At 47.7% G+C, this 16,973-nt stretch overlaps 1 protein-coding gene across 2 annotated transcripts in view; it reads left to right on the plus strand.

The window, feature by feature from the left end:
- Nucleotides 1-6,162, plus strand: part of STYK1 (serine/threonine/tyrosine kinase 1) — a 53,115-nt gene extending 46,953 nt beyond the window's left edge. For both annotated transcript variants that reach the window (XM_048504692.1, XM_048504693.1), the window contains one exon: nt 5,354-6,162. In XM_048504692.1, the coding sequence (XP_048360649.1) occupies nt 5,354-5,558 (205 nt within the window). In that variant the 3' untranslated portion in view covers nt 5,559-6,162. The remainder of the gene's footprint in view (nt 1-5,353) is intronic.
- The last annotated feature ends 10,811 nt before the right edge of the window (nt 6,163-16,973 follow it).

Genomic DNA, 16,973 nt, shown 5'->3' on the forward strand with positions numbered 1-16,973 from the left:
TCGAGCCCTGGGTTCCTGCTGCTTCTCTAGTTGTCTGAGGCTGCTATGATCTCTGCTGCATGCTGATGGATTAAGAGTTAAGGGTTTCCTAGAGTTCTGCTCACAACTAGTTCCTAGGTGCTTTGTTTTTTGTGCTTCATAGAATCCACAGCTTAGTGATTGTGTGCTTGTGTGCGAATTGTGTCACAAAATCAGCACAAAGAAGCTCTCTCCCGATCTCTGCAATATCAAACTGTGGTTGCTTAGAACTTCAGGCTACATTCATATGTCAGGACAAACCTCTGCTTAATGAGGCTCCGTCGGCAGCAAGATTCCCTGCTAAGCCGAGGTGAAAGCCAACCCCAAGGAATGCCTCTTGAGCACCCCCCGCTGTGCCAGTGGGGCTGGCAGCAGCACAGGAGTGCTGGCATAGTGCTCAGCACCACATCCAGGCATTCTGGAGTGGTGCCACAGCTGCAGAATGGCATCTTTGTCCCTCAGATGGGGGAACAGCCCAGAGGTGGGATCCAGCAGGTTCTCACAGGTTCCCGAGAGTAGGTTACTAATTATTTGTGTGTGCCGAGAGGGGGTTACTAACTGGTGATTTTGCCACGTGATTTTTGCCTTAGTTACACCCCTCCTCTCAGCAGTAGCGCGCAGAACTTGAAGCAGTCTAGCAGGAGGTGCCCCGGCGTGCATGGCAGCCTGCGCCTGTTTGCGTTCATTTCCCGCCCAAGGACCGGCGCAGCAGCTGCGTCCTTGCCACAGTCCCACCCAGCAATGCCCCGCCCCTAAATGCCCAGCCACGCCCCCACCGTGCCCCACCCAGCCCCATTGGCGCTACGCCACAGTTTGAATCCCACCACCATGGGAACCTGTTACTAAAAGTTTTGGATCCCACCACTGGAACTGCCCCAAGGAGGGCAAATCTACTGGCAGAACCCCGTACCCCGTATCTGTTTCATCCCCCTCACCCCACCCTTTGGATGAGGTTATTAAGCTTGCTGTGAACTATGATCCCAGTTCTTCAAGATATCTCTTTACAGACTGGAGATATCTTAACCTGGCAGATTTGAAGTACTGTGGCCCGTGAATTTGAACAGTCTACAGCACAAGCTATCAGCATCAGAGGGAAGTAAATTCCATCCAACACTACGGCAAATGGTTGCTTCCTAAATCCAGCCTATCTTCCGATTTCAGAAAGCACCTAAAAAGAGGGGAAAGAACAATTCAGAAATAACAATGAGAATCCTTTAGAACGAAGAGGCATTTTCTAGGAAACTTATCTGGTAATAGAATCTGTTAAAACTCACATTCTGCCGGTTTCTATTCACTTCTGAGAGCAATCCAAGAAAAGTTTTCCTTAAAAAACAATATTGTGACATGAAACGGCAAGGCAAAGAAAACCAGGCACTCGATGGCTGATTTTTCACAGTCAAAATGTCCCACTGTTAGCATGGAGAATACTCCAGTGCAGCCAGGAGTTCTAAACGGCTCCCGGTGCTGCAGTGTGTCCACCACGTTGTTGCCCTGGCGCCGCCCCACAGCATTGGCTTTGCTGTGCGAATTTCAAAAACCGCCAAATTTGAGGTTCTTTTGAAATGTCCCTTTACTGCTCCAGTGGCTTCCTCTCAGAGGTGGGATCCAGCAGGTTCTCACCAGTTCCCGAGAGTGGGTTACTAATTATTTGTGTGTGCCGAGAGGGGGTTACTAATTGGGTCTGCTTTTCCTTTAGAAATTCCATTAGGTCCAAAAATCATACAGTCCTGTTGTTTCCTTATGTGGCTGGTTAGCGAAGGTAGAAAACGGGATAATTCTCCCTGCTGGGCTGTTTTAAAAACATGTTTTAGAAATATGGTAAAGTTCCTTGTTTAAGGAAAGTATCCTTCTTTTGATTTCTAGAAACAAAATTAAGTATTTGAAAGTATTAAGTATTTGACAGGCAGTCAATTAGAGGAGAAGTAGTTGTTTCTGTTGGAAGTAGACGATAGGACTTGCTATATGGACAGAAAGATACCAGCTGGAAATTAGGAAGTTTTTTTTACAGTAAGAGTTTTTTACAGTAACAGAGAAATTATTAATGCCCCGCCCCCGGAATGTCTGGCCACGCCCCCGTCATGCCCCGCCCAGCCCCATTGGCGCTACGCCACTGTTTGAATCCCACCACCATGGGAACCTGTTACTAAAATTTTTGGATTCCACCACTGCTTCCGCTGCCATGGAAAACTCCACAGCATCAGAACTGGAGTCATTTTTCCCGTTTCACCACTCTGGCCCGCCCCAACAATTAACAGGCACTGAGAATCAGTTCCCCCCGCCCCTTGCAGTGGAAAAAAACACGAAGGAAGAAACCTTGGTTTTTAAACAGAAAAGCGGCGTGTGCAGGCGCCGCGAATGGGAGGGCGGTGATTCTCTCACAACCGCAAGGATTTTAGACAGGGGGTGCCACGGGCGCCGATTCTCAGCGCCTGTTTTGTGTTCACGATCATTTAAAACTAAAACAGTGAAAATGAGTGGGGGGGATGGGGGGGAGATTCAGCCAATCAGAACACAGGAAGTGGAGGTTGTCCACGCATGTGTGGAAGACATTGCGGAAGAGCTAGTGGTGCAAATGGAAAAGCACTGGGCTCGTGAAGAAACAGTTGGGGCATAACGCGCCAGCCCTGCCTCGAATCCCGGGAAGAACCGGGGAGCAGTGAAGAGTCAAAAGCAGGGCAAAACCGCAGCAGCAGGAAAGCTCCCGGATCTACCACGGGGCATTTTGACTGTGAAAAATCAGCCGATGTGCGCTTTCCTCCTTGCTGTGTGTCTCTCTGTCAGTCTGTGTACGTAGGAAAACCCACCTTGGTCCGTTCAAAAACCACAAGACAAGAACAAATCCATGTAATATTTTTTTATTAGGACCCACCAAAGTGACCGAAAACTTTGTGCAAACTTTCAAGAATTCTTAATTAGACTGAATGTTACAACATGTTAAAACGTAGGGATGGGAAGCAGATTTTTCTAACCACAATGTTATGACCTGGTCTTTCAGGCATCCTCTGTGAAATGAATTCTGGTACTTTACTGTACATTCTCCTAGTGGAATCAGTTTAATGGTCTCTGCTCTTTGTTCACTCAATGGAATTGCAGCGACCAGCTGTAAACCCATCTAAAACCTACTCAAACGCCAGACACAAAACTTCCTTGCAGCCTGAGAGCAAAAGGAAACACACTGTGTGAAATAAATTTGAAGTGATGCCTGAGACAGAGAGTCAATTACACCCAAATTGGGTGTTTTTACCCTGGGTTGAGTACACAGTCATTCTGTAGATAATTCCCATCCTTTATGGGCTGCAATTAGGCATCCTTGAAGTGGAAAAAGTTGTAAACAGCCACACTGGCCCACACAGAACAAAATCCATGAAACACCTTTTCTTAGGGGCAACTAAACTGACACAAAACATTGCTCAATCATAGCCTGAACAATAGTTTTTCACCTGTTTTTTAAACAAAACGTTTGTGGTCGTTTCCCCACTTACCGTCTGCTGCGCGCTACTCTACCGAAGTAGCGCGGGGTCCCCTGGCACTCCTCACTACAGGGGCGGCGACAATGCAGCCGCCCCAACGCTGCCGCTGTCGCACCCCCTCAGCGCGCGTCATTCCTGGCGCTCCTCAAAATGGCACCTCTTGATGACCCTGCACAGAGCGCGGGGTCGTGGGGAAGCCCAGGAACGCGCCAGAAATGACCCGCGCTGAGAGTAGCGTGCAGCAAAGGGTGGTCGATGGTAAGTGGGGAAACGACCTGTAACATCCAATGCTTTTCTGCATGGTTTGTCTTCCATCAGTTCTGGCCCCTGATTTCTGCATATATTTTTTGTGCCTTCAGTTTTTGCTTCTCTTCCCCCCTGTTTTTCCCCCCAGTTCTTTTGAGACCAGCTTTTCCTGGAAGCTGTTTTTGAGTCAGCTTTTTCCTTGTGTGTGATATTTTGGTTTTCTGTCTCACTCACCTGATTTGGAGCATCATTGTCATCAAACTACTCCATTTCCTTCCCCCCCCCCCAAATCCTGAAGACAAATAGTTTCATTTTTGGCTTCATTTTTGGTTGTTTTAAACAGCACTGATTTATCAATATATCAATACAGCGTTGCAGTGACAGGGTCTTTCTGCATTCTTATTTTCCTCACTTGTGTGTCCTTTCTGTGCTTCAGGAATTTTTTTTCTGTCTGCTTGTGTTTTGCTCCCTCTAGTGGTCAATTTGATATTACAGAGTTTTATGTTCAGCATAAAAACGTGCAGTTTAAATCTGCAGGGAGATCTGTAGGACATAAACTGATGTAATATTGAATCGAACACTAGAGGGAGCAAAACACATGTAGAATAGACCCCTCTCTGCAAAAAAGAAACAGGGACGCACAAGCAAGGAAAATGTTGATGCCTATAACTTAAGCAGATTCTCTGCATTCCCAGATTTCACTTTTTTTTAAAGCAAGTCTTTAGCCCCTCTTGGACATATAAGGGAAAGCAGGTTGCTCTGGCTTCACCAATGATGGCAGCATCCTCCCTTGAAAATCCTTGTTATTTTAGGAAAATCTGGAAGAAAATTAACAGACTCCACAACAGTGAAAATGCAGAGCGAGAGGGAACTCGAAGAAGAACTGTGTTCAAACTGATTGCTCTGCCTGTGGACTAAGAAAATCAAAAGCCAAGTGTGTGGGAAAGCCCCAAGCCGGTTTTGTGCCAGGTTGTGTCAGTGCTGTGTCAAGCTGGTTGATCCTAACGAAAAGCATGGCACAGAGTTTGTGTCTGTATGCAACCTTCCTACTACCCTGTTTCCCCTAATATAAGACATCCCTGAAAAATAAGACATAGTAGAGGTTTTGCTGAAGTGCGAAATATAAGGCATCCCCCGAAAGTAAGACATAGCAAAGTTTTTGTTTGGAAGCATGCCTGATGAACAGAACACAGGAAAAAATAAGACATCCCCTGAAAATAAGACATAGCACATCTTTGGGAGCAAAAATTAATATAAGACACTGTCTTATATTCGGGGAAACACGGTAGCTTATCTCTGAGTTACGCAGAATGAACGAGAAGACTGAAATGGTACAATTCTTGACAGGAGTCCTACAGGCTGTGTTTCTATTTTGGCATGTTCCCTGCATGGAGTAATGGAGTGCATAAAGGAGAGAGATGCTAAACCTTTTTTTGCTGAGGTACTTTTTTATATACATATGGAGGAGAGGGAGCTTGAAATTTGAAACCTGCATTGCGAAGACCAAGAATTCCTGTTCATTCTGCCACTTTGCTCTGCCTAACGCATAGCTCAGGTTTGGTCAATGGACTGTGTGAGCTGAATCTGTGATATGAGAAAAATATTTCTTTCATTGACAGGTATAGCATCATGAAGGCTTGCTGGTGCTGGACTCCGACAGACCGGCTGTCTCCCACGGAGCTCATCTGGAGGATACAAACAGCAATCAAGAACAGCAACGATCAGGCTGTACTTCAAGTTCCCGAGCTGGTTGTGCCGGAGTTATACGCGAATGTGGCTGGAATTGACTTGGGAGACCTTGCAATCGACTACACGGTGTTCTGAAATCTGCCATTTCAAGGGATAGGAAAAAAACTTTGAAAATGCAGGGGTCTGTGGTCACCCAAATATAGGCACCTTAACTGATCCATGCTTTTTGACCTAGCCTTCCCTCTTGGAAAGACAGCAGAGTCTCGTTACACCTGGATTCTGGACATGCTTTCTTGTAAGTCAGCCCCATATTCCTTGGGAATATTTTCCTGGCAAGTATAACTTCACGGGGGGGGGGGGGTCCAATTCCCTTTGCTCCTCAGGCCAGAGACCCGACTTGCGCCAAGAGCACTGGCGGCGCCGTATTCTTAATGATCGTTGCTAGATCTTCTCAGAACAGAACAGAAACGGGACAACATATAGAAAGAACGGAATTGTCTCGGAAAGGCTGTGGGAGAATTGCACTCTGTACCAAACTCAGGTAGATAGTCATAGGGCTAGCGGGGAGATTAGAAATAGTAATTATTATTATATTTAACTTTACTACTGAAAGAAGTGCTTTGCGTGGTATTTAAATTCCGACGCATTCACCCAGCCAAGTCTGAAGCCCTCTTCCAGCCTAAGGAGCTTCCGTTCAATATAACTGGCTCTTCGACTTTGTAGACTGTAAGCATGCACAGAAAATAAAGGATAGGTGTGCTGTGTCACCAGCAATAATGTCAGCATCCTCCCTTGGAGATCCTGAGGAAGAAAATAAGCTTTCGCAACTGTGAAAAGGCAGAAGGAGGGCAGAAGTGTGGAAGAACCGTGCCCAAATTGATTCCAGTGCCTGTGGATTGAGTTCTAAGCAAATCTGCAGAAAGTCAAGCGTGAGGAAAAGCCCTTCCTCTCTGGAGCCCAGAGGGGTCCCCAATATTAGCCCACTGCAGTAAAAGCAACCAGGTGTCATGGCCTGAAGGTGTGGGGGGCTCTCCATTCATTGTGTCAAGAAACCTCCCCCATGCGCCCCCCCCCTCCGTTTCTACACCCATATAATCAACCTTCGGATGTCTTTTGAAAGCATTTTTGCCTTTGATTCTGATATCATTGCATTGATACTGTGTCTCAGAAAAAGATGTTAGTGGGATTCAGTGGCGTAGCCAACGGGGGAGCAAGGGCACAAACCACTCCCCCATAAGCACATTTTTTAAAAGCGGCACCTTTTTTCTCACGCCTTGCCCACTCGCTCGCTCCCCTCGCTCTGCTCGCCTGATGCCCTTACCTCAGCTGCCTGGTGACCACCTCGCCCATTTGCTTGCCTGCCGCTCTTGCCTTGCTTGCCAGCACACACGCACCACAAAGCACAGCATCCCTGGCCTGGCTACTTCCTCTGCAGCTGTGGCCCCGCCTCTTCTCTCCCCACCAGACTTGCCCAGATAGCAGAAAGGGGGAGGTTCTTCCTGGCTGCCCACAGTCCTGGTGAGACTTGTGGCTGGACCCTGCCCAGAATTGCGAGCTCTGCTACACCTGCCCTGGGGGCTCCTGGGGACTTGCTGGAGGAAGGTGGAGGCTGCCGGGAAGAACCAAAGGTCAGCCTGCTGAAAGGGGGTGGGAGGAAGTCCCTGTCCAGATGGATACATCGGAAGAACCCAAGGGTCACCTTGGCCAGGATTTGCAAGGAGTGCCCCGTCGACCCTCCCCAGCAGGTGGGTCGTCACTCTCGGCCTCTCTTGCCCCCCAATGCTGAGCAGCTGCCCCAGCCACTCAGGCAGCTGCCTCCGGAACAGGCAGAGCTGTTGCAAGCAGCCAACTTTCTCGGGGCATATGCAGAGTGCCCTGACCTCCAGCATCATGGGCTGGCAACCTGTCTGTACTCCAGAGACTTACTCTGCTCACCCCAGCTCCTTCCTGCTGTGCTTGGAGAGGTGGGGATGCAATTTTTGGGGAAGTGTCATGGCACCTTTTTTATATGCTTGCTCCCCCTAGCTGTAGAACCTGGCTTCACCCCTGGTTGGACTGCATATTCCTCCGCCCAAAACTCAACATGCCGGACCTTCTTTGTGAGATGCTTCGCCTTGGTCCTAGTGCTTACCAGTTTGCAAAAGACAAGTACTGATGATAGTCATTCAATGAGCTATAAATGCTCTTGTATCAAAATACCATGTTCAATAACGCACAAATGGTTTTGATAGGTTTTAAAAAATGAACGATAATTCTCATATTCATTTGGGACTATATTCTAATGCGGAAGCACACAATTTTCTCGACCGCTGAACCTCAACTGACTGTACTAACATATTTATCTGAGACAGAATATAGTGGGATCCATCCTTAAGACTGCACTCCTTCCTTACAATCTAATTGCTGCCTTTTCATAGCATTAAAAAGGCCCTCATACAACCATGCCAGTTTCCTGCATTCTTTGTATTCCATGAGGAAGGGGTTCTTTTCTCATTTGGACCAGCAATGTGAAATGCCCTTATTCATATCCCATTAGGGTAGGGGCAGAGCGAGGGGAAACTGCACCCTAGAATCTTCTGGCACCTCAAAGAGTTATTTGTTTGTTTGTTTTTTGTTTAGATTAGTATATCACCCCATCCCCAAGGGGCTCTGGGCGGTGCACAACAAAGTCAACGCATATACAATTTATAACAAGAGATCACAATAAGTGACCACATAAACAATTGTTAGATTTACTGAAATCCATTAAAATCCATTAAAACAGCAGTCAATACAATAATAACAGGCGTCCCATAACCCAATTTATTAAAAAGCCTCCCCAAAAGGGGGGACGGACGGCCGGACTCCTCCCTAGGACTCCTTTTTAGCTTTAAAAAGGGCTTGGACAGATTTATGGAGGAGAAGTCGATCTATGGCTACCAATCTTGATCCTCTTTGATCTCAGATTGCAAATGCCTTAGCAGACCAGGTGCTCAGGAACAGCAGCAGCAGAAGGCCATTGCTTTCACCTCCTGCATGTGAGCTCCCAAAGGCACCTGGTGGGCCACTGTGAGTAGCAGAGTGCTGGACTAGATGGACTCTGGTCTGATCCAGCAGGCTAGTTCTTATGTTCTTATGAGGGTAACATAGATGTAGACAAAATTAGGATGGTAAAAAAGTAAGTGAGTAAGGGGGGGGCACCGGGAAGAACCAAAGGTCAGCCTGTGACCAGAGGCTTTCCTGGGTTAACTGTAGGTGGCGTTTTCGGCTAGCACAGACCCTTTGGCCAACACAACCAGCCCCATGACAAGTCACACTGCTGCATTTCCTAATGCCCTGACTGCAATGCTAGGCTTTCTTCCGCCAAGCCTAATCTTAGTGTGGATTTCAGCGATAATTGCGTTTTTGTCGCGGAAACCTTTCGGCTGTCTTTTTCTCTGCCACCCGACAAATCCTTCCGTGTCTCTCGGATACCTTGTCGTACCATCTCGGGAAGAGCTGCCGAACAAACATGCCCTTCTCTGAGCTGAAGGTATTATTTTAACTCCAACAAGTCTCTTGCCTCCAGCCGTAATGGGCTCACCTGGAGGAACCTCTGCTTCATCACTGTCAACGGCCAGCTCAGGTTGCGAGCTCCCTGCCTCAGAGGCGATGAAGCTTCCTCATCAGTCTGAGCGGTCCTGTCTCCGTCCAGGTGACACCTTGCTAATCATGACAGATGGGGGGACCGACCAACTGTCTCCTGCTCCTCCAGCACCACAGAAGCCGGGCACTCCACGTCCGCCCTGTCAGCCTCTCCTCACAGCTGGTGGGGAAATCCTGCCTTTAACAAGCCTTGGGTTGGAGGCCCGGTCTTCCTCTGCTGCCATCTGGCGGGAGGTTTTGGTAATGACAATTGTTGCAAGTTGATTTTTCCTGCTTGCTCTCTGAGTCCAGGTTTTCAGACCAAAACGCAGCTCCCAATTTGCGTGGACAACATGTTTGCTGAGAGGAAGTACAGGCAGGAACATTAGTTTCTTCTGCAATCTTTCTCTCCCTCTGTGCTCCAAACAGGCAGAAAAATTGGAACTGGGAAAGAGCCAGTGGTGGGATCCAAAATTTTTAGTAACAGGTTCCCATGGTGGTGGGATTCAAACAGTGGCCAATGGGGCAGGGTGGGGCACGACGGGGGTGTGGCTGAGCATTCCGCAGGCGGGGCATTAATAATTTCTCTGTTACTGTAAAAAACTCTTACTGTAAAAAAAAAAGTTCCTAATTTCCAGCTGGTATCTTTTTGTCCATAATTTAAACTCATTATAGCAAGTCCTATCGTCTACTTCCAACAGAAACAACTACTTCTCCTCTAATTGACTGCCTGTCAAATACTTAATACTTTCAAATACTTAATTTTGTTTCTAGAAATCAAAAGAAGGATACTTTCCTTAAACAAGGGAACTTCTTACTCATATTTCTAAAACATGTTTTAAAACCGCTTACCAACAGGGAGAGAGAATTATCCGTTTGCTGCACCTTAGCTTAACCAGCCACATAGGAAACAAACAAGACTTTTAATGATTTTTGGACCCTAATGGAATTTCTAATGGAAAAGCAGACCCAATTAGTAACCCCCTCTCAGCACACACAAATAATTAGTAACCCACTCTCGGGAACTGGTGAGAACCTGCTGGATCCCACCTCTGGAAAGAGCCATAGTGCTCAGGGTTAGATATCTCTAAGCCTTGTAATGGCTGTGGAGGCATTTCACAAGAAGCACATAGCCTAGCCTTCTCCTTGAATGAGAACAGCATTCGGTGACTTCAGTCTCTCCCCACCAGAGCTTCTGAAGGATTTACTAATTTGACCCATGTCCCAGAATTTCTGTGAGGTGCTCACGAAGAAAGAACAGGAAAGTTGCAAATTTGCTGTCACAGAATTGCCTGAACATTTCTCTGGTGGGTGAGGGGTCACTGGGTTTGAGAAGGAAGCTGTAAGTGACATGCTTCCAATCCCGGCTTCTTGTCAACTGGAGAAGAAGAGTGAAATGAGTAGCCATTGAACACCCTGGGAAAATTCCAGGGGGCAGGAAGAAAATAAATGATATAATCAACATTTATTGCACAGTGCACACCACCTTTAAGTTAAAAACAATCTAGAGTAATTAAACATGGAATGGAAAAGCAATCATGTAGATCATATAAGTTGTCACACTTGGCACATAATAGAAAGACCTAATGCGGGGTGTCCAACTCTGGTGCTTCAAATGTTCATGGACTACAATTCCCATCAGCCCCTGCTGGCATGGCCAATTGGCTGGCATGGCCAATTGGCTGATCAGCAGGGGCTGATGGGAATTAGTAATATTTGATCCAAATTGGCCCGTCCTCAGAGGTCAAACTTTTGCACAAATACAATTGTTACAATCCTCATCCATAAACTCTAATCCAGCTTGGAAGGTTGTGTACAAATCCTGTAAACGGTTAGAATGAAAGTGTAAAGAGTAAAGGCCCATGAACCAATCCAAAATAGCATTTGTGTTTACAATGTAAATGGGGATGAGTGGGTACTTTCTGAAGCATATTAAAGCTCTCAGTAAATTTCTTAAATAGTTCTATGTAGACTGTATGTAGAGCCCACAGCCATTCAAGGTGATACCACCAAACCCCTGTTCTGTAAACCAAAATGAAAGATATATAAAATTTGGATCAACATACAGTCAATATCTAATCATAAATATTTATGATAAATAACTCGGATACGTAACTCACTGAAAAAAATATGTTGTAACACTTTTGTCTTAAATAGTCCTTTATACAGAGGTGGGATCCAGCAGGTTCTCACAGGTTCCCGAGAGTAGGTTACTAATTATTTGTGTGTGCCAAGAGGGGGTTACTAATTGGTGATTTTGCCATGTGAGTTTTGCCTTAGTTACGCCCCTCCTCTCAGCAGTAGCGCGCAGAACTTGAAGCAGACTAGCAGGAGGTGCACTGGCGTGCGTGGCAGCCTGCGCCTGCATGCATTCATTTCCCGCCCAAGGACCAACGCAGTGGCTGCATCCTTGTCACTGCCCCGCCCCCAGAATGCCCGGCCACACCCATCGTGCCCTGCCCAGCCCCATTGGCGCTACGCCACAGTTTGGATCCCATCACCATGGGAACCTGTTACTAAAATTTTTGGATCCCATCACTGCCTGTATACTCAAAGGAGTCCACTATTGTTCAAGGTGGTATCCAAAGACTACTATTCTGTAAGCAAACAAAAGACCCATCATAAATACCTACTGAAAAATGCTCTGATAAAAAAATAGGTCATAATTAAAATCACTGATGTCATATACAACCCTGTCCCAGACTGAAGTAGAAATCATAGTATCTATCCCTGTGTAAACCAAGGCAGCAGAATTATTTTTAAAAGGTGGAGTGCATGTTGTGTGCTTTGAAGGAGGGAGGATAATGCATCTCCTGAATGGTAAAATAGAGCCACATGAGGAGGAGAAAATCAGGGAGGGGGGAGAAAAGACGTGCAGAATTGGGGGGGGGGAGATAATGCTGTCAATCAACCCAAATAGCAAAAACAAAAAGGAATTAGAGCAAACAGAGCAAATATTACTAACACAGCCAATCAATCTCTTTATTGATTTATTATTTTATTTATTCCATTTATACCCCACCCTACACTGAAATCCCAGGGCGGCTTACATATTGGGGTTAAAAGCCCCCTTAAAACATACAATCCTAAAAGCATAAAAACATAAATGTTAAAAACCACCATAAAAACATCCTTTAAAAACAGTCGATAAAAACATCATTAAAAATCCCCACCCAACCTTCCTCCCACTCTTTAACTGGCGTTGATGCAGGGGACCCTGGGGGTCACACACTGAAGGCCTGGGTAAAGAGGAAGGTTTTAACCAGGTGCCGAAATCCATAAAGTGTCGGCACTTGGTGAATTTCTTCCTCTGAAGATGCCAGCCACAGATGCAGGCGAAACGTCAGGAGAGAATGCTGCTAGAACACGGCCATACAGCCCGGAAACCACACAGCACCCAAGTTCTTCAGGATGGTTGTTCCACGGCTTGGGGCCTACCACAGAAAAAGCCCTCCCACGAGCCCCCTCCCACCGCACCTCGGCAGCAGAAGGGATCACCAGGAGGGCCTCCCCGCTTGACCTCAGTGCATGGGCCAGCTCATATGGGCGTAGGCTTTAGAAGAGTTTGGATTTATATCCCCCCTTTCTCTCCTGCAGGAGACTCAAAGGGGCTTACAATCTCCTTGCCCTTCCCCCCTCACAACAAACACCCTGTGAGGTGGGTGGGGCTGAGAGAGCTCCGAGAAGCTGTGACTAGCCCAAGGTCACCCAGTTGGCATGTGTGGGAGTGCACAGGCTAATCTGAATTCCCAGGATACGCTCCACAGCTCAGGCAGCAGAGATGGGAATCAAACCTGGTTCCTCCAGATCAGAGTGCACCTGCTCTTAGCCACTGCTCTTAGCCACTACGCCACTGCTGGAGACTCAAAGGGGCTTACAATCTCCTTTCGCTTCCCACCTCACAACAAACACCCTGTGAAGTAGGTGGGGCTGAGAGAGCTCTGAAAAGCTGTGACTAGCCCAAGGTCACCCAGCTGGCATGTGTGGGAGTGCACAGGCTAATTAATCTGAATCCTCCAGATAAGCCTCCTCAGCCCAGGCGGCAGAGCGGGGAATCAAACCCGGTTCCTCCAGATTAGATACACAAGCTCTTAACCTCCTACGCCACTGCTGCTCCAAGGTACCACTTTAGGTAGGTGGGACCCAAGCCATTTAGGGCTTTAAATACGATTGTCAATACCTTGAATTGGGCCCAAAAGCGAATGGGGAGCCAGTACAGTTCTTTTAAGGCCGGGTTGACCCATCGGCCAGGTTGACATTTGCACCAGCTCCAGCTTTCGGACCGTCTTCAAGGGAAGCCTCATGTAAAGTGCATTGCGGTAATCACGGCAGGAGGTGACCAGGGCATGCAGTACTGTGGCCAGGCCCCTTCTGTCCAGATAAGGGCGAAGCTGGTGAACCAGCTGGAGCTACTGATGGGCATTCAGGGTCACCGCTGCCATCTGTAATTCCAGGGACAGGGCAGAATCCAAAAGCACCCCTAGATCTTGCAGCCGGTCCTTCAGGGCAACATTGCTCCATCCAGCACTTGATGCCCTCTGATCTCCTGGACTTGGGGACCCGCTACCCACAGCATCTCTGTCTTATCTGGATTCAGCCTCAGTTTGTTGGTCCTCATCCAGTTCAACACCGCTTACAGGTAAGTATCCAGCACCTGAAGGGCCTCAGCTGGAATTGAAAGGTAGAGCTGGTACTCTACCAGCTGCTGTCACTGCTACTCTCTGGAGCCTGCCCCAAAGGAAGAGACCCACTGAAGAACAGTGCCCCCAAAACCCAACCCACAGAGCCGCTCTAGAAGGATACCATGATCAATGGCATCAAAAGCAGCTGAGAAGTCCAGAAGAATTAACAGGGAGAAATTCCTCCTTTCCCTCTCCCAGTAAAGGTCATCCATCATGGCAACCATTTCTGTGCTGAAACCCCGCCTGAAACCAGATTGAAATGGATCTAGATTGTAGGATCCCAGGAGTAGGGATGTGCCTCGGCTCTTATCAGCATGTTCACCAGCCAGTTGGCTAGTGCCTGATAGAGGCTGATGGAATTGTAGTTCCTGAACATCTGGAGCCCTACCAGTCATGGCCAGGTTGGCCCATACCCTGATCTAGATAGTCAGCTTCCTCCAGGCGTGTCCGCAGTTAAGTAGCTATCACTGTCTCCAGGACCTCCCCTAAAAAGGGGATGCTGGAACCTTGACAGTAATTGTCCAGCACTGTAGAATCCAGGGAGGTACACTTGCTTCAAAGTGGGCAAATGGAACCTCTCTGCCTCCCCTTAAGAGCCAGCTGTGTGCATCATCCCTCCCACAATGCGAGGCATTGACAACAGCACCCTGGATCCACTCCACCAGCCTGTCCCCAGCTCGAAGCTCAGACTCCACTGCCCAAGATGGGCATGGGGCCAGGAGGCAAGTGGTAGGACACATCCTAGTGAGCAACTGTCCACATCCTTAGACCCCCCAACAACTGAAACTGATCCTTCACAACATTACCAGACGGCCCTCTGGACACCCCCACAGAAAACTGCTCAACTGTGGCATCCAATCCCCTGCGGATCTGGGCAACTTTATCCTGGAAGTGCCCACCAAAAGTGTCACAACAGATCTCCAGGGGTGTCCCGGCCCCTACCCCCCGATTGGAGGATAGCAAGCCATTCACCATTCACAACAGTTATGTTGGAGGACTACTTGAGGATGTGATGATGGAGGAAAAGTAAACTTTCTTTGTCTCCCTCACTGCCACCTGATAGGCCCGAAAATGGGCTCTTAAATCCAGGGGCTTGGTCAGACTCCATGAGCTTAAATTTCCTCAATCACCTGTGCTCTAGCCAACACCCCGCCTGGCTTGTTCTTATGTTCTTATATTCATTACCCACAAATCCCCATTGAACCAAGGGGTGAGTGAACGCTACAGGCTGGGATGCCCGGGAACGAACATGTCAATAGCCCTCTTGGTTTTGCCATTCCACAGTGAAACCAGGCCCTCAATACGAGCACTAGCCATGTCACCTGGAAACTCCCCTAGAGCTCTCAGGAATCCATCAGACTCCATTCTTCTCCAGGGGTGGGCCATTGCAATAGGGCCCTCACCCCTCCGGTGGGAAGGAGCAGCCAGCAGTCCAATGATCCATCCATGACAATAGGCAAGTCACCAGCCCTCCAATCAACGGATCAATCCCCACTCCCCCTGTTGCAAACACATGATCAAGCGAATGCCTCACTACATGGGTAGGTCCAGAAACAAATTGAGATAGCCCCATGGTTGTCATGGTGACCTTGAGATCCTGAGCCTGTCAGAGACATTCTCAGTGTGGTAGTTGAAGAAACCCAAAACAGCCCTAGGTGAGTCCATCACACCTCTGAGAATGCCTCTGGCAGTTCAGGCAGGGAGACTACTGGGCAGCGGGATGAGTGGTACACCAGCAACAATCCCAACTTATCTCTCTGTCCAAGCACCAAATACACACTCTCAACTCTGGACACAGGACGAGGGGCGCCTAGGAAATGTGTATGACTCCTTGTGGACTATACCTATCCTCATAGTGACAAAGTAGCTAATGCGTAGATCCAGAAAGTTTCTCTAGAGAAGGTGATGTGGAGGAGCCAAAACCTGTTCCGGCACCCACAAACATATATTCATTTCGGTATGAGCGACAGAAACATAATGCTGGACGAGAGTAGCGGAGGGTAGGGTTGATTGATACCCCCCAAATTTGGTAAATTTAGGATTCGGATGTTTTGGGGCATAAAATGATCTGTATGTCCTAATCCGACTCATAGCCGATTCGGATATGCCCGAAAATTCGGGTCTGTTTTAATTTTTTTGTATTTTTGTGTTTTTACACATTTTGGCCTGCAGAGGGTGCATTTTTAAAGCTTCAAACCTTCAGGATATCATCCAGTGACTGTCCTGATGATTTTCACCAGGTTTGGTGAATGTTGGTTCAGGGGGTCCAAAGTTATTGACCCCCAAAGGGGGTGTCCCCATCCCATATTGTTTCCAATGGGAGCTAACAGGAGATTGGGCTACACCTTTGAGGGTCCATAACTTTGGACCCCCTGAACCAAACTACACCAAACTTGGGGAGTATCATCAGGACAGTCTTCAGATGATACCACAAAATTCTGGTGTCACTATCTCAAAAATGCACCCCTGACAGGCAACCCAAGAAATTTCCCCAGATCAGTGGTGGCGAACCTTTGGCACTCCAGATGTTATGGACTACAAATCCCATCAGCCCCTGCCAGCATAGCCAATTGGCCATGCTGGCAGGGACTGGTGGGAATTGTAGTCCATAACATCTGGAGTGCCAAAGGTTCGCCACCACAGCCCCAGATTCTGTGCTCTGCAGTGACTTCACTCCACTGCAGCCAATGGGAAATTTCTGGGGGAGGGCTGTGGGGTGCACATTTCTCAAGGTAAAGCCACACAACTTCCAGAGCATCTTCAGGAGAGTCTCTTGATGACACCAGCCAGGTTTGGTAAACTTTGCTTCAGGGGGCGGTGGGAGATGGACCCTGCCCTTTAGGGGACCCATAACATTCAACCCCCACAGTTTTGCAATACTCTGCAGAATGTTTTGTGGGACTCACTAATAACAGAGAAGTCCAGATTCAAAACATGATTCCAGATGTTCATTAACAACTGAGCATCACAGAGTCCAGATCGGACTAGACAACAGGGAATGGGCTGGCTGATTGGGCTGGAGTGCTCGTGGACATGCCTTGAATATGTTTTTGACTAATATCGCGCTACACTGGCTGGCTGCTTGCTCTAAGAACACTCTTCTTGCCTTGCCCACTACATGGTTGATCTCTAAAATTCCCCAACGTTATGATGGCAGGCTCCGTTCCAAATACATTTTAATCAAAAGAGCCTCAATACAACTGATATTTTCCCCAACCAATCTTGAGAGAACATAAGAACATAAGAACTAGCCTGCTGGATCAGA

Source organism: Sphaerodactylus townsendi, linkage group LG07 (genome assembly GCF_021028975.2).
Source record: "Sphaerodactylus townsendi isolate TG3544 linkage group LG07, MPM_Stown_v2.3, whole genome shotgun sequence".
Lineage (NCBI taxonomy): Eukaryota > Metazoa > Chordata > Lepidosauria > Squamata > Sphaerodactylidae > Sphaerodactylus > Sphaerodactylus townsendi.